We start from the raw sequence: 26,075 nt of genomic DNA on the forward strand, positions 1-26,075 counted from the left end.
TTTAACCCTTCATCCTCCTGCATCTTACTTAGTGATGTTGAATGATGATCATCGGACAAAATCATAGTTTGGGGAAATTTATGCATTCAGTTGCCTAGAAGTGTTTTTTAGTAACTGATAACTGTCGATGCTTCTAGTGTCCAATCTCAAAAACATTCTCATCTGCCGATTTGAATGTTTGACTGTAGGCCTTAGGCCTTATATGATGTTATTAAAGGGATACTAATGACCAAGTTGTTTTCATTTGTTTGTTGTTGTGGTTTGACAGATTGGTAGTGATGTCCTGTTCTGTCTATCTCACTTCCCATCAAACAGACTGTCAAATGGGGACAGTTCTTTCTTGGGTCTATTTATATAATATATATATTATAAAAGTTGAGTTAACTTTTAGGGGTTGGAAAAGGGACAGCTCCATGTAGTGGTCCTGATTTGGTTTGATGACATTTTGTTTCCAACAATACTAGTCCTTTTTTGATGTGTTCATCCTTTTGTTTACACAGTCTGTGTACCAGTAAGGTGTGTTTTGTCTTGTTCTTTTAATATGTAATGTTCTGTATTATTGTCTAATGACAGCTAAATTGCTATCAGCCTGTATATTTTCTTGAGAGAATATTAACTTGCCATTTTACCTTTCTTATTTTCTTTTTCAGCCCATCCACTTGAGAATCACCTGTAATGGTCAATACACAATGTTCCGGAAACAAGACTAGCCAGGAAAATTACAGATCATCCTGGAATACTAAGGATTTAAACTTGTGAGTAGTCGTTAGTCAAGATGGCTGCAGAACGTGCATTAGTATTTGGACTTGCTGTCTGTGTGTTGCTGTCATCTTTAGTTCCAGCATGGAGTCAATCTATCGGTGAGAACAGATTTAAAATAGGTGAGAATTGAGTAATATTATGTAGAGTGTGTCCCTGGTTATAATTCAGCCAAGCTGGGAGCCTTGATGTAGTAGAATGGCAGTCAGTATGAAATGACTGACCAACAGTGACTGTCAACATTCTTAACTCTGTGTGGACAAATGACCATTGCCACCTACTGGTCACATAAGGTCTCTACAGAGTCTGCCCAGGTGGTCCGGCAATTGTGGTAAATTACAAAATAATTGCTTCTTTATCAAGCCAATAGAGAGATCGACTGGTTTGTTATCAGGAATGACTGAATGTCAAAACCTTTCATCAAAGAATTATTTGTTATTAATTGAATCAAGTGTAGGACTAATCAATTAAGTATGTATACAGTAGTGTAACCACTTGTCAACGTTTTTCTGATGTGAAGATAAAATGTCAAGTTGAACTGAACTAAAGTTGTACATCAATGAGGCTGAGGTCAACAGTATTGGAAAGACCCAATACATTCAAATTGAAGGTGACATTGTGATTATAAGTTGGTTCCATCTGGAAAAGGAATGTTGATGTTTAGAGGAACAGCCGTCGATTTCACAAAACTCTTCCTCACTTAAGACTAATCTTAGGAAGTAGGACGAGTCCTAACTCTGCACTGTAGCATGCAGACCTTTTAAAAGATTAATCCTAAGTTAGGACGAGTTAACTCGAGATAAGACGAGTCCTAACTCTTTGTGAAATCGACGGCAGGGAGTTTTTCAAGTCTGCTGTTTAGAGAAAAATATATCAGTCGGTATCGAAACTGTTTTAGTTGAAAGTAAGTAAAATCTGGTCACATACCCTTTGTTTTTGTTCAAAAAACACACACACAAATCCAAGTAAAAGTATCCAACAATGAAGCCCCTACCTACAATGCATACTTGCACTACAGATCCAGTTTACAGGAATAAATTTTGGACCCTCCCTCCTTTCACACACCAATTTGGAAAGCTTTATTCGGCCAAGATTACAACAAACAGTACAAGATACAATATTACCGTACTAAAGAAATATAACAGTATAAGAAACAATGAATTTAAACTTATGACACCTAGAAGAATTGTAAACCAATGATTGAATGAGACAGAGCGCTGGCAATCAAGCAAGACAATTATAAAAACAGACAGAACAAGCCCATTCTAAGATGGCCAGGATTAAAGGAACACGTTGCCTTGGAACGTACGAGTTGGTCTATCAAAATCGTTTGTAATTATTGTAACGCTTTTTTATAAAATGCATATGGTTGGAAAGATGTTTTAAAAGTAGAAAACAATGATCCACACAAGTTTGCCTCAAAATTGCGTTGTTTTCCTTTTACTTTGCGAACTAACACGGTCGGCCATTTATGGGAGTCAAAAATTTGACTCCCATAAATGGCCGAGCGTGTTAGTCGACTAGGTAAAAGGAAAATCGTGCAATTTAGAGGCATGTTTGTGTGGATCATTGTATTCTACTTTTACAACATCTTTCTACCCTTACAACATCTTTCTACCCATATGCATTTAAAAAAAAAAACGTTACAAATGCTTTTCAAAGACCAACTCGACCGATCCAAGGCAACGTGTTCCTTTAATAAAAGAACCTAACCACTGTGACTCGAAAGCCTATCAATCCAATCTTAAAATGGGAATAGAATCTTTAACAAACATTTAAAAACAGTAAAGATAAACTTTGGAAAATAACAAATATGAAAAAAAAAAAATATGTTTTTGTTAAAAAATACCTATTTACATGTAGCAAGAATATTTTGAAGTGCACATATTTTGAGTTTTAAAAAGCTGACCTAAAAACAATGTACAAATGAGGAAACAAAAATATAAAAATTATGAAAAGGGCTAATCTTTATCAACAGATAAATTAAAAACAATTTGGAAAAACTCTACAGGTTCTATAGCAGCTAAATGTTGTCAAACAACCTTGTTTTCGGCAACATTACAAAAACCAGTACTTTTGTGAATTGAGAGTGCTATTTCATTCAATCATTCCATACAATAGACTCCCCTGTATGGGCTAAATTTGGAGGTCCACAAAAGGTTAACAAAAGATAAACAGGATTACAGAGCCATGTGTGTTTTTGGTCCAGTCAGCCACAAGTGCCTTGACAAAACACTGTATTGATAAGGGAACTGAACAGCCAATGGGACTTGTCATGCTTCATTCCCCACAGGAAATGCAAAGGCTTAAAATGGAAAGCGCTTTGTTCCCTGCATAATAAAGCGTTACATGCTTTGACAAAAAGACATGCATGTCAATGTACTTACAGTCAAGTAAAATTTAGAGGAGGGACCCATTGTTAGGGTTGACATAGGGTTGACAGTATTTGTGACTGCGCAGGTATAAGTACATGTCTCAAACAAGCTTCAGTCGCAAACTTTCCTTGCTTTGATAACAAAAAGGAAAGGAAAGAAGAATTCACATTGATTTGGCTACTTCACCACCAACAAACATTTAAATGGCAATCTATTCATGGAGGAATAGTATTTTATAAAACATGTTTCGTGTATGATGTAGGCTCTAAAATTTTTAAGACTGAATTGACCCTTAAATGTTATTCTGATATACTTCAAGTGTGGGAATGTAATCAAGATTAGAGAGTGCTATCTTGGGAGGGGGTGCTTTTGAGTGGAAGGCTGTATCACTAGACCAAGTTGCACGAGGTGTATTATATTAGCTTTAGTCATGAGCTGCATAGCCATGTTATTTTTAGTTTGAACCTTTTCTAGTCTGGATATTAGGCCGTACGCATACAATTTCCATGGTCCGCACCATGATGGTCAAACCATAGAGTAACTACCCAGCCTCTGGTCATAAGTATGCCCGCAGTTTCCCATCATGTAGGCTCCCTCCTCACTCATGTGCTTCCATGGTCCGCACCATGATGGTCAAACCATAGCGTAACTACCCAGCCTCTGGTCATAAGTATGCCCGCAGTTTCCCATCATGTAGGCTCCCTCCTCACTCATGTGCTTCCATGGTCCGCACCATGATGGTCAAACCATAGAGTAACTACCCAGCCTCTGGTCATAAGTATGCCCGCAGTTTCCCATCATGTAGGCTCCCTCCTCACTCATGTGCTTCCATGGTCCGCACCATGATGGTCAAACCATAGAGTAACTACCCAGCCTCTGGTCATAAGTATGCCCGCAGTTTCCCATCATGTAGGCTCCCTCCTCACTCATGTGCTTCCTTGGTCCGCACCATGATGGTCAAACCATAGAGTAACTACCCACCCTCTGGTCATAAGTATGCCCGCAGTTTCCCATCATGTAGGCTCCCTCCTCACTCATGTGCTTCCTTGGTCCGCACCATGATGGTCAAAACCATAGAGTAACTACCCACCCTCTGGTCATAAGTATGCCCGCAGTTTCCCATCATGTAGGCTCCCTCCTCACTCAGTGCTTCCATGGTCCGCACCATGATGGTCAAACCATAGAGTAACTACCCAGCCTCTGGTCATAAGTATGCCCGCAGTTTCCCATCATGTAGGCTCCCTCCTCACTCATGTGCTTCCATGGTCCGCACCATGATGGTCAAACCATAGAGTAACTACCCAGCCTCTGGTCATAAGTATGCCCGCAGTTTCCCATCATGTAGGCTCCCTCCTCACTCATGTGCTTCCATGGTCCGCACCATGATGGTCAAACCATAGAGTAACTACCCAGCCTCTGGTCATAAGTATGCCCGCAGTTTCCCATCATGTAGGCTCCCTCCTCACTCATGTGCTTCCATGGTCCGCACCATGATGGTCAAACCATAGAGTAACTACCCACCCTCTGGTCATAAGTATGCCTGCAGTTTCCCATCATGTAGGCTCCCTCCTCACTCATGTGCTTGTTCTTTAATGAGATTCAGTGATGAGCACATTTTTCCCAACACACTCCAACATATGCATAAAATAACTAACCTGTGAAAATTTGAGCTCAATCGGTCATCAAAGTTGCGAGATAATAATGAAAGAAGAAAACACCCTAGTCACACGAAGTTGTGTGTGTTTAGATGGTTGATTTTGAGACCTCAAGTTCTAAACTTGAAGTCTCGAAATCAAATTCGTGGAAAATTACTTCTATCTCGAAAACTACTCCACTTCAGAGGGAGCCGTTTCTCACAATGTTTTATACTGCCAACCTCTCCCCATTACTCTTTACCAAGTGAGGTTTAGTGCTAATAATTATTTTGAGTAATTACCAATAGTGTCCACTGCCTTTATTACACAAAATGTCTTCCTTGATAAAAACAGGATTACCCACCAAATTTTCATTTGTTGCATACAGTTTGTTACTGAGATTTAGCTGTTGTTTGCTTATCCTGAAAATCACATGGAAATTTGGTTGGCAATACTGTTTTTATCAAAGCAAAAATTTAATGCAAAACAAATTGTTGTGCTTAGCAGCTCTATGAAATTGGGCCCAGTTTTTTTACAAAGTATGATAAGTCAAGAGAGATTACTCCCATGGTGTTATGTGTTACTGCAGACCTAACTATATTTTTTTTATCCATCCCCTGGGCATAATAATATTGCTATTCTCATATGGTTTCCTGATTTTGTTTGCCAGTAGAAAACTAATTAGATTGTTATTCATAACATAAAAAAGTCTATAAAAGCCTAACAAGTGTACCATTGTGTATACCATACTTTTACAAAATTGCAGGTCTTATGTGCCCTTTCCCAGAGTACAATGAATAGTGCAGGTAGAAATACAAGTGCACAGTTCTCATTTTATTGTACCTGGCTTTTATGTTTTGTTTTCTCAAGGAAACCTCTCTCCTTTGTGATTTTAACATAAACAACTTACAGTTCATTCTTCAGGAGTGAAATGGTGAAGTAACAGAGTGTGTCAGCAACAGAGGATGGTTGTAAAACTTGCAGCCTCACTTTCAAATCAGCATTAGACAGTTAATGTGACTTTGTTAACATTGTAGGTAGGCCTGGCCTTTTACATTTGGCAGGGCTTAAGTTTTTCCATCAATCTGTATTTTATGCACCCTCACATTACACAGAGTGTATGACAACAGTTGTGGAAAACAAAAACAAAAACCCAGTGGTGGTACATGACTGTTATTATATTGTAGCAGTTTCCTTGGAGTTGAAGGTATTCATTTATGACCCAATTTTTGATCGCCCTTGCAGGATATGATCCTCCTTTGATCCTCCTTTGATTACTCTTGACGGATTTAGTGTAAACGTGGTGTAATTGTGTTTTAAAAAACCAAAGATTGTGTTGGAGTTCCAAGATCTGCATTACTGACCACAGTACAATTCAACTTCCGAGCTAATAAATGAAACATTGTCCTATAAAGCGCATCACACAAAAGTCTCAATTCAAACAATAAAGGCTGGATACTAGACAAGCTGGGAACTTTTTGCCTGTTTCCTATTCATCCTGTTATTGAGCTAATTGTGCTATTGGATGTGTAATAAAATAACAATGAAATTCATCATTGAGTGTTGGTCATAAATTAATGTTGTCCTTCTTTTATCTTAGATATGCTGCAAGTTTTTAAAGATGGAGAAACATCTATGAAAGGAGTCTCTGAGGAAGTTGGCTCACACCCAGGAATGACATCATTCAGAGTCCGTCCCTCTGTCCCAACGTTAACATTAGAAAGGGAATCAGTTCAAGAACTGCGGAGGCATCTTAATAACACCCTGACTCTAGTCATCACTGCTAAGCAGGTTTACAATAGTGCCGGGACAATCTTTACCGTAACGACAGGGGACAATAGCCCTCTGCTCATGCTCAGTACCAACTTGAGAACGGGTGTAATGCGACTGAAGTATCGCGCCATTGGTGTGAGGTCATTTAATGAAGTCTTGACTACTTCGCCGTTTGCTGAGACCGACTTGCAGGAATGGGCAAATGTTGGGATTATTCTGTCTGGCAGAAGGATGAGGATTTATGAGGGATGCGACACAGTGAGGGACATCACACTGCAGGATGGGGCTATTGATTTGAATATACCTGAAGATGCACTCGTGTATGTTGTACAAGGTGTCAAAGGAAAGAATAAATTCAGTGTAAGTTTTGAAGAACCTTCAGTAATAATATTTATAATATTAAATTCATCTTAATTTCAGGATGAATTATTTTTTTAACAGAGCGAGATTTAAACTTCCAGATTATTAACAGTCTACCAGTCAGTCTACTGAGCCACCTACCTCTTATGTTGGTGGTCTCCCTATTTTGACTGGCACAAAAGGAAACCACCAGCTGTTAGGGTTACGTAAATGGCTTAGTTGGTAGAGTGCAGACACAGTTATTCAGAGATTGCAAGTTCAAATCCTGCTCTAGTCAATTAGACAATGGGAAGGTTAATGAAAAGGGGGCCTATTTTTGGGGTTCTGTGGTCCCCAGGGGACCACGGAACTGCACCGCATGAAATTTGACGCACAAGGGTTTTCAATGGTACTGAATCCGAAGTTGGTTGTTGCTAAGCTCTAAAACTGCACAGTTTGTGAACAGACAAATTTTGGGGTCATTTTAGGTCAAACACAGTATTTTTTGATAACATTTGTATTCACTGGGACTATTTACCCATCGTTCACGGCAGTGCAAGAACCTTTTGCAAGTGTTTAATGTGAACGATGTCAGTTTTCCCCTTTTCTTTCTGATAAACATGCAAAGGCCTACAACAAAAACCCATGATTTTTATTGATTGAACATCAAGTACAATGCCATTTTTTTTCTCGTTGCTACGACGTGCGTGTGTTAATTTTTTATATTATCACACGCGCGGCCGAGTTGCATGTGGGACGCAGACACACTATTTTGTTCGTATTCCACTCGCGCTTGTGTGATAACTTTTATTCAGGGGTTTGAAAAAATACACTGTATGTTAAATGATACAGTGTGGGAACGAAACACAATAATGCTCCATATGATGTCGTGACCCCCATCGCAGGCTTCCGAGGAGTTTTAGATCACTACTTGTCACCGTAAATTGTTTCTTTTTCGGGATTTGGTGCAGGATTTTCACCAAGCAACAAGTAATGGATTGTCTATTTTATTTCATACCTATATACATTGTACATACAAAAATTGCGTGTCCAAAAGTGGGGGCTACGGTTTTGAACAATTAAGGCGATCATCACATGGTCTAAATCTTAATAAAATCTACCTAGCCAGGTTTCCTCTCCTGCTGCTTCCCGAAGTTCCCGGGTTGTTCCAGGTGGTATCATAAACTTGGGTACAATCCCTGGTTATATCATGGCTGTCACATGTTAATAAACTTTAATCCAAAGGTCACTGGGTTCAAATCTGCTCTAGTAAATATTTCTTTGTTCAACCTAAAATTAGTTTAATTTTACACAGTCACTTTTTCTTGTGTTTTTTAGTATTTATAAAAAGCACCTTTTCACCAAACAAAACAATAACTCTTGGAAGGAGGCTTCCCGTAAAAACATTTGTAGATTTTTGACAATTTGTTCTCAATACCTTTTTTTCCCTTGACACTATAAATACATTTTACCCCTTAAATCCATGTATGCTTGTTGTTTTGCCATTGGCAGCATTCATACCCCAAAGTGACCCTTTATACACTTCATGGGGTAGCCAGTGAGGTCACAAGGGAAAATCCAGCTAAGAAAAATAAACAAAACCAGCCCCAAAGGCTTGGGTTAAAGCACTATAAAATAACCATGATCATAGCCTACATGTATTAACCAATGTTGTAAGGAAGAGTTAACTCCGGCTTTTTAAAGCAAATTTTACTGTACCTTTGGTTTTTTGAACTGTTCTATTGATATTTCATTTCATTTCAAATTCTTTCATCTAAAATATAAATGTGTTTTTCCTCAAAATTGTTTAGACTTACCCACCCACCCAAATTTTAGATTTTTAATAAATCATAAAATCGTAGGTTTCATAAAATAATCTTATAACTGAAAATCAATGTAATGTCTCAAATGAAGCAGTTAAAAGGTACAGTATCCAACATACACTAGTTTCGAATGGCCTTGCTTGGTTTTTAAAACAATCAGGAATGAAATAGACAATCCTGGGCAGCTGTTTGTTTTGTCTTTTTAATCAATTAAAAATGTGTTTTGCCTTTCGGCTATTTCTTTTGACCCATCCACCCTCAATTTCAAACTTTCACAGTTCTGAATAGCTCCTAAATAGGTGCATTCCTCAGGTTGATCAGACTTATTTCAAGTTGATGTAGGGCCTACATAAAACTTAACTGCAATGTTCTTTAAAGGCAGTGGACACTATTGGTAATTACTGAAAAAATAATTATCATCATATAACCTTTCTTGATTACCAGTAATGGGGAGAGGTTGATAGTATAAAACATTGTGAGAAACAGCTCCCTCTGAAGTGACGTAGTTTTCGAGAAAGAAGTAATTTTCCACAAATTTGATTTCGAGACCTCAAGTTTAGAATTTGAGGTCTCGAAATCAAGCATCAGAAAGCACACAACTTCGTATGACGAGGGTGTTTTTTCTCGCAACTTCGACGACCAATTGAGGTGAATTTTTCACAGGTTTGTTATTTTATGCATATATGTTGAGGTACACCAACTGTGTAGACTAGTCTTTGACAATTACCAATAGTGTCCACTGTTTTTAAGGCTCTTAACAGATGCAGGACTGGGGTTTTATTGTGTTCAAGGGGCACTACACTTACACTGGGGGGGAGGCTGATCTTTCTTCTACTAACAGATGTTCCCAATGTTAATATTGCATTTACTGTACATGTAGCCAAAAGGCAACTGTATTTTTTGAAGGACCCAAGTGAAGGTTTGATAAATTATGGTTGTACTAGCTGTTAGGTCAAATGTGTCAGATTGATATACTTCATGTACACTTAGGAGACTCTAGGGCAAGGATTTATAAGCATATCTAGGCCACACATATTCACTACACTATGTGGATGCATTCAACATGACTTCTTGTGTCTTTTTACAGGGATGGGTACAGGATTTTTGGCTCTACCCCTCTGAATTAACGGAAATGCCATGGACTTGTTCTACCTCTGAAGGTAATATTAAAAACAAGTAACTAATAAATGCAAGTATGTTTTACTTTTAACAAGTGGCTGTATGCATACAGTACAAAGTTGTGTCTGTCTTCCATAAAAGTTAATACCCTAATTCCTATGAATGAATGAAGACTTGGCAAGGTACCCTCCAACATTGCCTTCTCAGCTTCAGCTGAGTGACTACAGAAAGCATGCCTTTATTTTGTATTCCATTTCACCTGTCTAAGTTGTCTAGAGGGTGTACTTATGTTCACCTATGACACATTTACTTGTAGGTGTGTCAAATACATGTATAAGAACTTTACAGGAAGTTAGGGGGCATACCTATGTCATGGACCTACATGATTAATGCATCATATGTATGTATGTCTGTAGGATTTGAAACTTTGATTTGTGGATTGTGAAAGTGTATTTTGTTAAAGGCATAATCTTGTCTGATATAAATAATTAACTCCTATAACTGATAGACTTACATATATGTAAGAACCATGTCACATGACAATACCTACAGTTAACTTTGATGAGTACCCAAATGCCCTGCATGCACCCCAACTCCCCCCCCCCCCCCGAAAAAGTTAAAAACCCAACCCCCCAAACTAATTCCACATATAAGGACAAAGGTAAATGTGGGGCTTTTTTCCTGAGGAGATTGTCTGGAAGTGGTTGCGTGTAAATTGCTTTATGTTACATATAGCCCTAATAACTCAGGAACAATCTATATAAACAAATAATAGAGGTGCAGTTAACCTATCAAATCTGTTAAGCCTGTAGAAAGGAAGCAGTTATTTTGATTGCGGTATGAGCAAGAGGTGAACAGTGAGTTTGTCATAGCCTGTTGTCTGGGTTTGTCCTGTCTAGGCCCTGCTTGGTCTATAGTCAGTCTGTTGTAATTGATAAAGAGGAAGTTTCCTTTACCCTGTTCAAGTGATGTTTTCTGATACTGCTTGTTTTGTAATAACCCTCCCGCCCAATATTGTCATTCCCAATCTGTGCTTTGTTAAATCGATTAGAGAGCATTGCATGGCTAAAGATAAGAAATGCCATTCAAACAAAGTGGTTGGTTTCTGAAATCCAGCAAACATCTAGTATTCTCATGATAATCAGTACTGAGATAATTTGATCTCCTCTGCCGGATCAAGTGTAAACGTGGTCTTAAGCTGTCTCATTATCCAGTAATCACTGTTTGTGAGGCCTTATCCGAATTCAGCTATATGTACTAAGGGTGTTGGTAAGGACGTCACATACTTAAATGACGTGCCGATTGTAGCTGAAGCGCTAATTCGGACATGGCCTTAATAACATAAAAGCCAATTCTAAAAAGCCTAGTTGGCTGTCATTTATATGGCCGTTTCTTGTTATAAATAACAAACACAAGGTTATCTCTTCCAAGTGTACTTTAAATTTGTTCCTAAAGGAAGTCCATTGACTTCCTCCATGCTTTGAATTATTTTAGTTCACAGACCAGGTTAATTGCCACAAGATTACTTTGTTGTTGCATCTGAAAATAGTCACAGTGGAAAGAATGAAGTTAATCGATATGAAAATTGTATACAGTATGTAGTTTTTCTTTTACTAAAATGCACTGTAATCTGGCTGTCTTTGGTGTTGCATGATCAGCAGGCCTGATACTTCATCGAGGCAATAATGAAGGCGATTGCCTCTATACCCCCTAGTCATCGTCTTGGTGCCCTTGAAAAGTTCTAATAGATAATTTCTTTTACCAAGGAGAAAATGCCTTGGTGCCCTTGCCTTAAAAAATGAAGTTAACAGGCCTGGATCAATAACATTTTTTACAATTTGTTTGTTTTGGTGTGCACATAATGTTGAATATTGGTGGTGGTTCACATGTTTGTGTGTTTGTGTTGTTTTCCCCTCATTACTAGAAGCACCCAACATTGTACACAGTATTGCACCAAGTGACAAACCCAGTGATGTGACTGCACCCAGCACTACCCACACTAATACATCTAGTGAGCCACTCAAGGTTACTCCATCCTTCAACAGAACCTCTGTTACACCCAGGAAGGTTGTGACTGCTGCACAGGGTGATGAAGCACCCATGGAATCACCAGTAGTGACTGACAATAAAGAAGTACTCTCTGATCCAGCGAGGGCTGCTTTAGAAGAATTGAAAAGAGAGACTCTGACTGACATCAGGGCTGCTCAAACTGCCCCAGGTTTGTATGATGGACACTAAGCTAGTATTAGTAAAGGAAACATAGAGATTCTTTAAGCACCCTCGTTCAAACTTTGGAATTTGAAGAAATAAGAAAAACAATAATTACAAAGCATTGGTTATTTCTTGTGACTGGCATCAGGGCTGCTCAAACTGCCCCAGGTTTGTATGATGGACACTTAAGCTAGGTAGCTGGTATGGAAAAACATAAACATTATTAAGGAACCCTTGTTAAAAACTTTTGAATCGGTTTAAAAAAAGAAAAAATGGAATTGAGAATTCCTTCTGACTGGCACCAGGGCTGCTCAATCTGCCCTAGGTTTGTATGATGGACACTTAAGCCGTGTTCCCATTGGACTTATTTTTGCTAAAGTACCGCGACTTTTCTGTAGAATGACAAAATTAAATCCAATGGGAACGCATGTTAAACTGACCTCCCTGTCAACTTACCGCGACCGTGATGTAAAACTAACAGGCCGAATGAGGTCGCGGAAGACTTCCGCGCAGCCACGGTAAGTTATCAGGGCCGATAAAAAGTCCAATGGGAACGCTCCGCGCTGTAAACCTACCGCGACCACGGTGTAAAACGCTTTGCAAATAACACCACTTCCTGTAGCTGTATACACACAGAGTGCGCGCGAAAATGGAAGTATGGTTCCCTGTCTCGTTTGCACTGACCATCATACCATATGCAGCGTGTGTACCATGTAATACAAAACAACGCTATTTTCCAATTTCGTCCAGTTGGTACTATACTACAGTACTACTTTGGTAAGAAATATGGCAGATTTGATCAATTTTGTTCAGGTTTTGTTGTTGTAGGAGGAATGCCTATACAAATTATGTAGCGTCGTCGCGTTCGTCAATAAAATAGCGCGCGAAAACTACGTCACAGACACGTCGTATCCTGCTTAGGTCAAAGGTGACTGTGCACAGCGCCCCCGATGTGTGACGATCTGCCAGTTTTGGAGAGCGAGTTAGCTGTTCCGTCGTGGAATTTAAGTCCAGGTGGGAACGCACGGTAGAACTACACCTAATCCAGTCACGGTAACTTTCCGCGTGGCCGCGGAAGAAAAAGTCCAATGGGAACACAGCTTTAAGCTGGTGTAGGCCGGGAAAACATTCTTAAAGCAATCTGGTTCAAACTTTAGACTGTTTTTAAACCACTCTAATTTACAAAGCATTGAGAATTCCTTCTGTTGTCAATGTTCTCTAAATATGTACAATTGTACGTTTTTAGTTTACAGTGTAGTTTAGTCATGTAAAGGTGCCTAGAGTTTCCTAAGGCTGTGGGTAAACAAAGAAACCATAATGCAGATTTTGTTAGTATTCCTGGTTAACATTTACAGTGTGTGTATAGTCACTTACTATAAGAAAGCATTATGCTTCAGATGTGTGGCTTATCTAACAAGATTAAAATCCAAAGGAGCCCAAACTTAAAAGGCCAGAAAACCCACCCCCAAAACAAACAAAGGCTTTTCCTGTGGAGCAACCATTTTCCCAGCACTTTACTACAATTTGGTTACACACTCAATACTCATCCCAACGAATTGTCTTATTCTGTGTTGTGAAAATATCCTTGTGTACAATTCACTTGAATAAAAAGAAATTTAAATTGCCAAATACCTAAGTTACGATGTATACCCTCACAAAGTCACCACTTGGTTTTTCCCTTGTTGTTCCTTTCTCTATGCTTGGAGAGACAAAGCCTTGTAATCTTGAAGGCTTTTCCTGTCACTGGTTACACTCAAGGTAGGTATTGCAGCTCTAATGACATATGACAAGAGGCTAGGTACCCTGCAATGAGGTTAACTAGTGCCATGTGGTGACACAAGCCATCCTAGGGCCAGGGTACAACCTCAACACACCAATTAACAGAAACCCCCAAAACCAATAAAACACTAATAAGAACCCTGTTACCGGGGTCCAGAAATGTAATTGATGTTGTACTTGAGAACTTTGCTGGAGTTTAGGAGAAATAAATGTGAAATTTTAATTGAATATTCAATCTTCTCCCTCTTTGTTTTTCACGGTATGAGTTTATCAAGTTAACACAATTTAACACAATCTATAAACAAATTGTTTGCACCCACAATTAAAAATAAGATCATTCATTTTTCTGACAGAGTTATCAGGTGTACATCATACAGGCTAAAGTAAAATGGCCACAGTTCGTCCACTTGTTGTTTAAATTTGTCCATCAAAAATCAGGTTGGTTATTTATGACGGTCAAACAGTGGTAAAAAACACTTGATTGGTTTTGTGGTTGGCTAATTGTTCACGTTTCAAACTGAAGGTTATGTTTGCCATTCTGAGCAGTGTGATTGAATGTGTGCACTTTTTGTTGATCACTCACCATAACTTTACCTTGAAGTTGTACCATTTAAAAACTGGTTTATCCCTGAATACTTTGACCAACTTTATAAGGATTTGTTGTTGTGTCAAACATGGTGTTTGGGTTTAGCTGTAATACCTCTATACTATGTTTTCTGTGATGTACATGCTTTTGTCTGTAATAATACCTGATGTATTAATTTGATTAATCAACTTCAAAGCCCTGATGTATTCAGCATGGAAATGTTGATGGGACGAAGAAAAGTTAGTATGGTGACAATAAAACCTGATATGTATATATTTGAGACACTTTGGTTACTGATAGTTACATATGACTTGGAAAAATGAACAAAGTTGGAAGTTTAGGACAGTCCAGAACTGTGAGGGGAAAAACCTGAGAATCTCATGGAAATTGTTTCAGTTAAAAATACACACCCTCACCAGAAACTTATAATATATTTGCCATGATGGCACAGCTATTAAAACTGACTTGCAGTTAGGTTTACTAAATTGAAAGAGACAATTATTCGTTTGTTTACAAACTCTGTGACCACATGGACAGCAATCAAAGTACATAGACCCTTATGTCTAGATATTGCCTGCTATTCTGTTTAAAAAACAGTGTTAACAAAGTGTTTGTTGTGTCAAATTTTGTCCGGGAAATTCAATGAATTAGGTTTCAGAAAAGTCTGACTATTCGTATTCAGCTGTGAAAAAGTAAATACAATGTAGTTAACAGGAGTAGATCATAATACCAATGATTGTTGCTTGTTAATGACTGCTAAGCAAGTAATATTTTCAAGCAATATTTCATACATAATTACAGTATAAATAAATGAAGGGCCCCCTTGTCCTTTGAAAGTTCATTCGACCTTTCATTGGAAAACTGATTTACATAGGCCATGACCTCTGCAGTAATTAGAAATTGTGGTTGTTAAAATCTGTTTTCATCATCAGGCAAAATAATTATCCTGGATGTGGTTTTATTATTACAGAAGCTGTGATATCTGAGCAGGATCGTGGGTTGTCTATACTAGCACTACAGGAACAGCGAATCATTGAGCTAGAGACCATGGTGCAACAGTTTGATGACATGATGGGTATGCTCAAGACACAGGTACTCATACCATCCCAGTTTGAGTTTAGGAGAAACTTTTTACTCTGATATCAATCATTTTCTCACAAGGAGTATATCAGTAATTCCAAATTGGGAAAATTGGGGTGCGAAAATATTTGCCCGGCAGAACAAAAAGAGTTAACTCTTGGTGCCTTTCAGAATAGTCAATGTTCTGACAATCGGATTTCATTTAAAAAATAAATTAAAAAAAAATTGAAAAATACCCAGCCAGGCAGGATCGTCGATTTTATTCCTGTTTTAAACTACAAAGCAAAAGTTCTTTGTTTAAGCCAAGAAAAGCCATTGAAAACTTCTGACGATTGAGACCTTTGATCTAAAGTCAGGTTCATTTGAAGCATTACTTTTATTTGTTGTTCGGTTTTGGGGGCCTATAGATTATATGAAGCCATTTAATATTTTTAAAAATAATCCAAATTCAGAATGGTCCTAAGGCTGGAACTAGCTGGAGAGACATTCAAATCGGTTTGTTTACCAGAGACATCGTTTAAACTTTAAAAGGTTTTTTGTTTTGGGGGAAAGAACATTATTATCAAGGAATCTGTTTTAATTGTGTGATGAAGAATCTTTGTTTGTGGAGAGTATGGTTTATTTATGAGTTCTAATTAGAATTGTGGATAATAAGGTCTTCCTTATCTTTATATCTTCATTTTCATATATACGCTGATGACACTCAAATCTACTGCCCCTTTAACCCCAAGAGCACAGATTCAATACAAGCTACACTCAACAAGTTATCTGCCTGCATTATAGATTTGAAACGCTGGATGACTCAAAATAAGCTCAAGCTGAACAACACCAAGACTGAATTTCTTATAGCAGCCTCCACTCACACACTTCGCACATTACCTCCTATTGCCCTGGACCTTGGTGAGGCCGAGATAACACCTTCACAGTCCGTTCGGAATCTTGGAGTTTTCTTCGACGCGAGCATGTCTATGTCTAGCCACATTATTAACCTCAGTCGTAGTGTTCACTTTCAACTTCGCAATATCTCACGTATCCGCAGATTTCTCGACTTCGAATCCTGTCATCAAGTCATACGTGCGCTAGTCTTGTCGCATCTTGATTACGGTAACTCTCTTCTGTACGGTGTCACTGAACAAAATCTAGATAAACTCCAACGACTGCAAAACCGTGCCGCTCGCCTTCTGTTTTCCGTCGATAGGCGTGTATCGGCTTCGCCTCTTCTTTCCCAACTACACTGGCTTCCTGTCCGGCAAAGAATCATCTTTAAGATTGCTCTTCACATCTTCAAATGTCTTCACAACACAGCTCCCCAATACCTCAATCATTTCATCTGTCCATATGTACCTGGTCGTCCTAGTTTACGCTCCTGTTATGACGAAACATGGCTGTCAGTGTCTAGGTCCAGAAACTCCTTTTCCGACAAAGCCTTCTCAATCTCTGGTCTTAAGCTCTGGAACAATTTACCCCGGCACCTCCGAACACTTGACACGGTTTCGACTTTTAAAAAACATATAAAAACTCACCTGTTTCCAGTATGACCATTATTTATCTTTATCTGCTTTGCTTGCTAGCGCCATGATCTAGATGGAATGGCGCTATATAAATCCCGCTATTATTATTATTATTATTATATCATAACAAAGACAAAGATGTGTGATGTTTAATAAGCACTTATCATATATCATGATATATTTGGTGATGTCCATGTCCTGCAGTCAACATGGTTGGGGTTCGAACCCATGGCCATCTCCATCCTATAACAGAAGTACCTACTGCTGATTATAAAATTAGAACTGGCTTCGTTATTGATAAAGACATTTTCTCCTGAATGAGATATGTGGGTTCGAATCCCATGAGAGGTACCTGAAAGTTTGAAAGCACTTATCACAATGTCTATTGTTCTTGTTTAAAATCTTAAAAACAAAACCTGTTCTTTTCCCAGATGCAATTGTTACTATACTTACCTGCATTACTGCATAACTCTGGATAAAATGTTCGCTTCTCCTAAAACCAGCGCTCCATTTCAAAAAGCTGCTTGACAAAATTTGAAAAAATTTAAATGGGGTACCAGTCCAAAAATTGTAAACTTAATGTAATTTTGGCTGGTAACATGTTTCTGTTTAGCAAAACTTCTCTTTGCTTAGCAAGTTTTTGTGCTAACAGGCTTCATGAAATTGGGCCAAGGCTTGTGTCTTATTTTTAATACAGATCTGATGGTTTGCTTCTTAGAATGATGATGTTTTCTAATTTTCTTGTAAGTGAGACAGTTCTCGTTCTGTCTATTTGATCTTCCGTTAGGTGTCCTCAATGGAACGTCGTCTTGTCCAGCGAGAAGCTTGTGAATGTCTAGTCAAAGCTTGCATGTTCAATGGTGGAGAGTACGGAGAAGGGCAAGCTTGGCAACCAGACCCATGTACTGTATGCTACTGTCAGGTTAGTAGGAGGGCAAGCCTGGCAACCAGACCCATGTACTGTATGCTACTGTCAGGTTAGTAGGAGGGCAAGCCTGGCAACCAGACCCATGTACTGTATGCTACTGTCAGGTTAGTAGGAGGGCAAGCCTGGCAACCAGACCCATGTACTGTATGCTACTGTCAGGTTAGTAGGAGGGCAAGCCTGGCAACCAGACCCATGTACTGTATGCTACTGTCAGGTTAGTAGGAGGGCAAGCCTGGCAACCAGACCCATGTACTGTATGCTACTGTCAGGTTAGTAGGAGGGCAAGCCTGGCAACCAGACCCATGTACTGTATGCTACTGTCAGGTTAGTAGGAGGGCAAGCCTGGCAACCAGACCCATGTACTGTATGCTACTGTCAGGTTAGTAGGAGGGCAAGCCTGGCAACCAGACCCATGTACTGTATGCTACTGTCAGGTTAGTAGGAGGGCAAGCCTGGCAACCAGACCCATGTACTGTATGCTACTGTCAGGTTAGTAGGAGGGCAAGCCTGGCAACCAGACACTTGCACTGTATGCTACTGTCAGGTTAGTAGGAGGGCAAGCCTGGCAACCAGACACTTGTACTGTATGCTACTGTCAGGTTAGTAGGAGGGCAAGCCTGGCAACCAGACCCATGTACTGTATGCTACTGTCAGGTTAGTAGGAGGGCAAGCCTGGCAACCAGACCCATGTACTGTATGCTACTGTCAGGTTAGTAGGAGGGCAAGCCTGGCAACCAGACCCATGTACTGTATGCTACTGTCAGGTTAGTAGGAGGGCAAGCCTGGCAACCAGACACTTGCACTGTATGCTATTGTCAGGTTAGTAGGAGGGCAAGCCTGGCAACCAGACACTTGCACTGTATGCTACTGTCAGGTTAGTAGGAGGGCAAGCCTGGCAACCAGACACTTGCACTGTATGCTATTGTCAGGTTGGTTAAAGGCAGTGGACACTATTTGTAATTACTCAATATAATTATTAGCATAAAACCTCACTTGATAACGAGTAACGGGGAGCTGGTGATAGTATAAAACATTGTGAGAAACTTCTCCCTCTGAAGTAGCGTAGTTTTCGAGAAAGAAGTAATTTTCCACGAATTTAATTTTTGAGACCTCACAATTAGAATTTGAGGTCTCGAAATCAAGCATTTTAAAGTACGCAACTTCGTGTGACAAGGGTGTTTTTTCTTTCATTATTATCTCACATCTTTGACGACCAATTAAGCTCAAATTTGCACAGGTTTGTTATTTTATGCATATGTTGAGAAACACCAAGTGAGAATACTGAACATTGACAATTACCAAAGGTGTCCAGTGTCTTTAAACCCATTCTATTTTTTAGGAAGATAAGCAAAGAGCCAGCTGGAATGGTACAGTGAGCTACATTGAGCTACTATTACACTTGAACTCTTTTCAGTCAAAAATGAGTTTAATTTGCTTCACCATAGCTCAATCTCTGGAGTTCTTAGACCTTTGTATAAGAAAGTCCATTCCAATAAGTGATGATACAGTGATTGGACTGTGTGTAGTGCTAGTCAGAGCAAGATGTATTACCCACATTGGCTCTATCCATCATGTCCTTCATGGCGCCTTTGACAGACCCATTTTCAATGCTCATTAGGGCTAAATGGACTGGTCTACTGTGAGTGTCTGAGTTTGTGTTGAATCAATCAAAATATGCCATTTCTACAACCATGGCCAAGTTTCATAGAGCTGCTTAAGCAGAAAATATCGCAAACAACTTTCTGCTAAGCAGAAATGAGCAGGATACCAGTCACATATTGTACTTGTGACATGGTAGTTTGGCTGGTAACCTTATTCTGGTAAGTGTAATTTTGTTATGCTTAGCAACTTTCGGTGCTTAAACAGCTCTATGAAATTAGGCCCTGCTATTTTAAAATTAGTGTTGGTTGATTGTGCCTTATAGACATGATAGATATTCTAGCTGGTGATGTGGAGAGCTCTTAAGGGTCAACCTCAAGGTTTGCTTCAAGGTTTACTCATTGACCTCAGTCTAGATTAAATAAGTGTTTTATTTAGTTAGTTTATGGTGGTTACTTTTATATGCTTACTTTGTTCAGTCTGTGTGGTTATGAGTTGTATTCATCAACAGTTGGTTAAAGGTACTGGACACATTTGGTTATTGTCAAAGACCAGTATTCTCTCTTGGTGTATTCTACAAATGCATAAAATAACAAATCTGTGAAAGTTTGGACTCACTAGGCCATCGAAGATGCAAGAGAACAAATAATGGAAGAAAAAACACCCTTGTTGCATAAATTCATTTGCTTTCAGATGCCTAATAAAGGCTTTAGGCCTGAAGTCTTTTATTATCAGAGTGAGAAATTACATCTTTCTCAAAAACTACGTTAATTCAAAGGGAGCTGTTTCTCACAATGTTTTATACTATCAACAGCTCTACATTGCTCGTTCCCAAGGAAGTTTTTATCCTAACAATCATTTGAGTAATTACTAATAGTGTCCACTGCCTTGAACTATCAACTACAAATTGGATAATTTTTTCTGGATGATTTTGTTTAAAGTAAGTTTTCTTTATCCAACTATACAGCAAGGTCAACCAGTCTGTTCTTTCCAAAGTGACCGTCCAGAGTGTTTCAACCCTTGTCTATCTAACCCCTGTCACAACAGTGGAACATGCGAGAGTGTCCCGGGCTACAGTAACTACTCCTGTATCTGTCCACCGGGTTGCGGGGGTGATCAATGTCAGCACATGAAGAATGTCTGCACTCTGCCTCAGGAAAACAATGGCTGTGAAAGCCGGGGAGTCATGTATTATTTTGACATGTTCACACAGAGGTGTGAGATTAACTACTCAGGTGAGTTAAGAAGTACATGCAGGGTTAAATACAGGTATTGCATGGGAACAATTCTGTCATGATTCATCACCTTCATTCGGCATAGACTTGCGACCGTGGCCGCCTCATCCTAAGATTGTACTGGGGGCGCACTCCTGGAGTCGCCGCCATCACCCGATGCCTTGCAATCGCTGCTCTTCTCAGTTCTTTGACGCTTCTTCCACTCCACTTTGTGACGTTGTCTATCCAGCGCAGCTTAGGGTGGCCTCTGCCTCGAATTGTGTCTGTAGGCAGACTATCTATAGCTGCGCCGGGTAGGCCTCCCTGTCTCATCACATGAGCGCACCATTTCCCCTTCTGCTCTAAGACCTCGTCACTCGTGATACACCATTGCCACCGATCAGTTCAGCCAGCCTTTCATTTGTGATGAAGTCATGATTATTACAATTCAAATGTATATATTTCACAAATGATCACCAGAATTCTGTGTGTGTTTCTCTTATCTTGCAAGACTTGTTGGGCTAAATTACTATGTTTTTTTTAAAAATCCTTAAGTCCTTTGTTAAAACAGGCGAAAACAGCCATATTTTTGAGCACCTCATATGAAAGTAACATTGGATGTAGTTAAAAAATATACATGAACACTGGGTTTTGAGATTCAGCTGAGGTCTAGGGCCAGAGGGTTTCAGCCAAAATTTGGAATCTTGTTTCAAATTTGATTTGATTAAAAATAAATATGGCTATTAAATTTCTCACTTACAATACATGTACACTAAAGAAAACGTAGGGTGTATTAATCAAAACCCAAAGACATTAAGACAGATGCCTCTCTCTGGCTAGAACACAATGCTTTGGACTTTTAATAATAATAATAATAATAATAATAATAAAACCGTTTTAGAAAAGCGGCCTACAAACTACAAAAAGCGCTTCACGTAAAACACACGACAAAACACACAACACCAAGATTTACACCTAGAAACAAACTACAATATATAAAAAGAAGGTGAATTAAAAAAGAGAAAAAAACCGAAATATTAACATGCTTAAACGCAGTGGAGCTTATGCAGATACATTATTCGAAGATAAAAATGCAAATTACTTACAGGTGCAGTATATATATACAAAGTTGAAAGAAAAATCTAAAAACTTCCATTATACAAAAGCACCATATAAGCGATGAAGGTGTGTGAGAAATCAGTTAAAAACACTGGAAGTCATTGTTCAGTCTCCCCAGACATACCTCAAAGTTCTGATCACAATCTCATGGTTTTGATCTTTATCTTGTCATTCAGCCATCAACTTCTACACTTCTACACATCTTTATTATTATGATAAAACTAGTTGTATGTATTTATTTAAACAGGTTGTCTTGATGATGGGAATAGCTTTAACACATTACAGCAATGTGAAGAGCGATGTATGATCGGTGCATGTTGCTATCGGACCTACATGAGGGGGTCATCTGGACAAGAATATCTGGATTTTACTGACCTCCGCCCAGGCTTTACATGTGAGGTATGGAAAGTGTTCTTAAAACAGATAGTGTAGCATCACATGTTTGAAAAAAAGTAAAAATCACGACCGGACAAGCCTGTTGGTCTAGTGTTTTTCGATTCACTAATAACAGTAATACCTCACTTTGTAATATCTTTGTTGAGAATGTTGACAATGAATCTAATATATCTTTCAATTCTGTTGAGTAGCGAAGTGGCATGACAAATGGGTTAGATCTCCTCTTGGTACTTGTTCAACTCATTTTGATTCTGGTTTTGTAAAATAATTTTTGGTCCAGTAAAAGTGATGAGCTGCAAGCCCTACAGTCTTAGGGATTTTCCCTCCGAATTCGAGCCCTGTCTAAGTATGCAAATTAAAGGTTTAAAACTTGGAGATGACAGCAGATTACAAGTGTCCTGGTTATTTGATTCAAACATTTCTTCAAGAGGTGACACAACTATTGACTTTTCAAGAGTGAACACCATTTTTATACCTAGAAGCCCTTTAACTGAATTTAGTTTATCAGAACTTGACCTGTATTTAAATTGAATGTTTCCTATAGGTTCAACCTCTGCGTGAATGTCGTCAACTTAATGTTTTCTATCCGACTGGCAACCAACGCCATGAAGTTACTGGTTTCCACCCAGGTAGGTCATGTGAGGAGGTGTCATGTGACTTACCCGATGGTTGCATTTATATGGATTCCACCTATGCTGTTGGAGAGACGTTCCGGACCCATTGCCAAGAATGTAGGTGTATGCCAGAGGGTCGTCTAAATTGCAGGTTTGCGAACATTAAACTTTTCTTATTTTTCTTAACAGGAAATTACCCCGATACAAGGATGTTTAAATTGGATGATTGTTAAGTTAGCCAGATAGTGTAAGAGTAAATCCCTACATTCTAGGATAACATGTCTTAATTCTAGCAGTGCCCTGGATTAAGTAATTATAAGGTACTACTTTCTGTTTTGTGATAAACATAACAGAAACAACAACTTCAGTCAAATTCATACACAAGTTCAAAGCTGAATTTCCCAAATATCTTTTGCCACAACTTAAGATACATTGGTAGGGTTAACATCACATTGAACAGAACAAGTGTTGAGATTAAACCAACATTAAGAACATAGACGAATGGCTTGCTGTGGCCCAAGACACGGCTTGCTGCGACCTAAGATTGCTCTTACTGATATGAAAACAAATATCAAGTCATTTTAGAATTGAAACACTTACATAAGCCTTTTTGAGGTATGGCTTATAGAAGTGTACTGTTTGGTTTGGGTGTATAAACACAAATGTACCCAAACCTTATAGTGTTATAGCATTGTGTCCACCATATCTCAAAAAGGCTTATGTAGATGTTTTAACCCGTTGATGGCGTGCAGGTGGAATTGGTAAGCCACAATATTAATAATGATATTATCACCTGCTCTATCTGTATGATATAGATGTACTGATATGACCATACGTAAAGAGCTACGTGACATGACTCGAGATGAGCTAGATCGATTCCAGGCAGCTGTACAGCAGCTTCGAATGTCTGCCAAGGGTAATTCATGGGAACACGCCCGTGATGTCTATATGAAGCATATCATGGAGGCAAACAGCATACCAGCTTACCTCATGTGGCATCGGTTGTTTCTTCGCCAGATGGAAAGACAACTCCAGGTACAGAACTGTCATGATATTCTCACTTTGTTCTTTTTTTTGGGCCTTGGATTGTTTTTATATATAAGGCCTGAAAAGTCTACTAAAGTCTAAACCATATGTACATGTAGGTCAGCCCTTGTACTCAATCAAATGTTGCTGCTTTTGTTCAAGGACCACATATCATGCCTGTATAGTTATAGAGCAGAGTTCATGTTTTAGGTGTCAGTGTTGCAGCGACTTGTGTTGCCAAAATTGTTTATATTTACTTAAATACGAGTAAAGCTCGTTTTGTATATTTGGTTTGCGGTAACACCATGTGTGTATCTACTTGCCAGGTAGAGTTGTTCTTAGAGAACTGTCTTGCTTTATTCTACTGTCGCGGAGTAGATAATCGGAGGTTCGGGAGACTTCTCAGTTCTGAAAAGAACTGTCCTGCTTTTTAACTATTACCAGGGCGGATGGTATAGAAAATAGACTGGACTACTACTTTAGCTTATAGGATCGTAATTAACTGTACTACCGTGGAGTCAGTTCTGAATTGGTCTCTACCTGGCAAGTAGATACACACATGGTGTTACCGCAAACCAAATATACATTGATACCTCACCATGCAAAGCCTCAAATCCTATTATAAAGCTTGTTTCATACTTCCTACAAATGTCAACGAATGATTTTCTTTGCATTCGCATTCCCATTCCCAGGAAGTATGAACCGGGTTTGTGATGGATTCAATAAAGTTCAAAGGTAAAATATAAAGTCAGGGTAAACATGTTTTGTGTTTTGATTGACAGGAAATTGACTGCTCTATTGCCCTGCCGTACTATGACTTCACCACCGATGTGGCAGACTTCTCCAAAGCTGTCCTCTGGCAACCTAACTACTTTGGTGGAGATGGTCTCGGGTCTTGTGTTGAGGATCACCCATTCCGTGGTGGTTCTCTATGGACACCGTGCCTCATTCGTAAATTCTCAAAGTCCATGAAACTACCATCCAAAATTGACGTTGCTATGGCTATGTCAGCGACTGACTTTGATACATTCAGTATGTGCATGCAGACCATCATGGGTCATGTCTTTAACTATGTGGGCGGCCATGTTGCAAGCTCTGGAGCACCATATGATCCAGTCTTTTATGCCTTGCAGGCGTATGTCGACATGATCTTCTGGCGTTGGCAACAGAAGGTTGGAAACTATGGAAGTTTCCCGGCAGCCATGTTGGATGTTCCAATGGTACCCTTTAATGCCAAAGCTCGTGATATTCTTAACTCTGAGTCCCATTTGTGTGTGACGTATTCTCTAATATCTGCTGGTAATCCATGTAATGGTTCTAGTCAAGTGTTTGGCAGGGATGGATATGATCAAGAAGGCTTCGATAGAAATGGTTTCAATCAACAAGGCTATGACAGGTAAGACTAATAAATTAACAATACCATGAAATAAAACCAATTAAGTAACAATATTTGTTACTTAGAAAAACTTGTTTTCTATCAAATTAATGTTTGGATTGTTCTTTCTATTCTGACAGTTTCCTTTAAAAGCACTGGACACTATTGGTCATTACTCCAAATTATTTTTAGCATAAAAACTTACTTGGTAACAAGCAACGGAGAGCTGTTGATATTATAAAACATTGAGAGAAAAGAGGTAATTTCTCACTCAAATAATAGACTTCAGTCTGAGTCTGAAGCCTTTTTAGGCATATGAAAAAACACAAATTTGCAAGAAGGGTGTTTTTTCATTATTTGGGATATTTTGGGATACTCCAAGTGAGAAAACTTGTCTTTGACAACAATTACCAAACATGTCCAGATTTTGATATACAATTTCTGTGTGACTTTGAAAGAATTCTATTTAACAATTGAGTTTGTTTTCCGCAGGGCTGGATATTCTGTGGGTGGTTACAACATTTATGGAGAGCAGGATACGCGAGATTTATTCCTTTATGGAGAGGGAGGCCGCTATGACTATGAAGGTTACGATCGCAGCGGATACGACCAATTGGGATTCAACAGATACGGCTATAAACAAGACGGTAAGAACACTGACTCGACCACCCATCCCAAATTTTGTTTTATTTAATATTGAATGGTTTCCTAGTATAATCTACATGTATACGCTGAAGAACAAAGTAAACCAGATATTTGAGATCAAATGTCTCAAACATTGGTGGTTTTCAATGGCTTTACCTGGCTTAGACAAA

General features: G+C 39.0%; 1 protein-coding gene across 1 annotated transcript in view; it reads left to right on the top strand.

The window, feature by feature from the left end:
• LOC117291153 (kielin/chordin-like protein) overlaps window positions 1-26,075 on the top strand; it is a 106,060-nt gene that overhangs the window by 2,799 nt on the left and 77,186 nt on the right. The window contains exons 2-13 of the mRNA XM_033772704.1: window positions 651-881; window positions 6,369-6,901; window positions 9,791-9,863; window positions 11,747-12,040; window positions 15,369-15,490; window positions 17,777-17,911; window positions 20,484-20,751; window positions 22,097-22,248; window positions 22,790-23,010; window positions 23,675-23,894; window positions 24,668-25,281; window positions 25,753-25,907. Coding sequence (XP_033628595.1) covers window positions 776-881; window positions 6,369-6,901; window positions 9,791-9,863; window positions 11,747-12,040; window positions 15,369-15,490; window positions 17,777-17,911; window positions 20,484-20,751; window positions 22,097-22,248; window positions 22,790-23,010; window positions 23,675-23,894; window positions 24,668-25,281; window positions 25,753-25,907 — 2,893 coding nt within the window. The 5' untranslated portion in view covers window positions 651-775. The remainder of the gene's footprint in view (window positions 1-650; window positions 882-6,368; window positions 6,902-9,790; window positions 9,864-11,746; window positions 12,041-15,368; window positions 15,491-17,776; window positions 17,912-20,483; window positions 20,752-22,096; window positions 22,249-22,789; window positions 23,011-23,674; window positions 23,895-24,667; window positions 25,282-25,752; window positions 25,908-26,075) is intronic.

The sequence above is a fragment of the Asterias rubens genome, chromosome 6, assembly GCF_902459465.1.
Source record: "Asterias rubens chromosome 6, eAstRub1.3, whole genome shotgun sequence".
NCBI lineage: Eukaryota > Metazoa > Echinodermata > Asteroidea > Forcipulatida > Asteriidae > Asterias > Asterias rubens.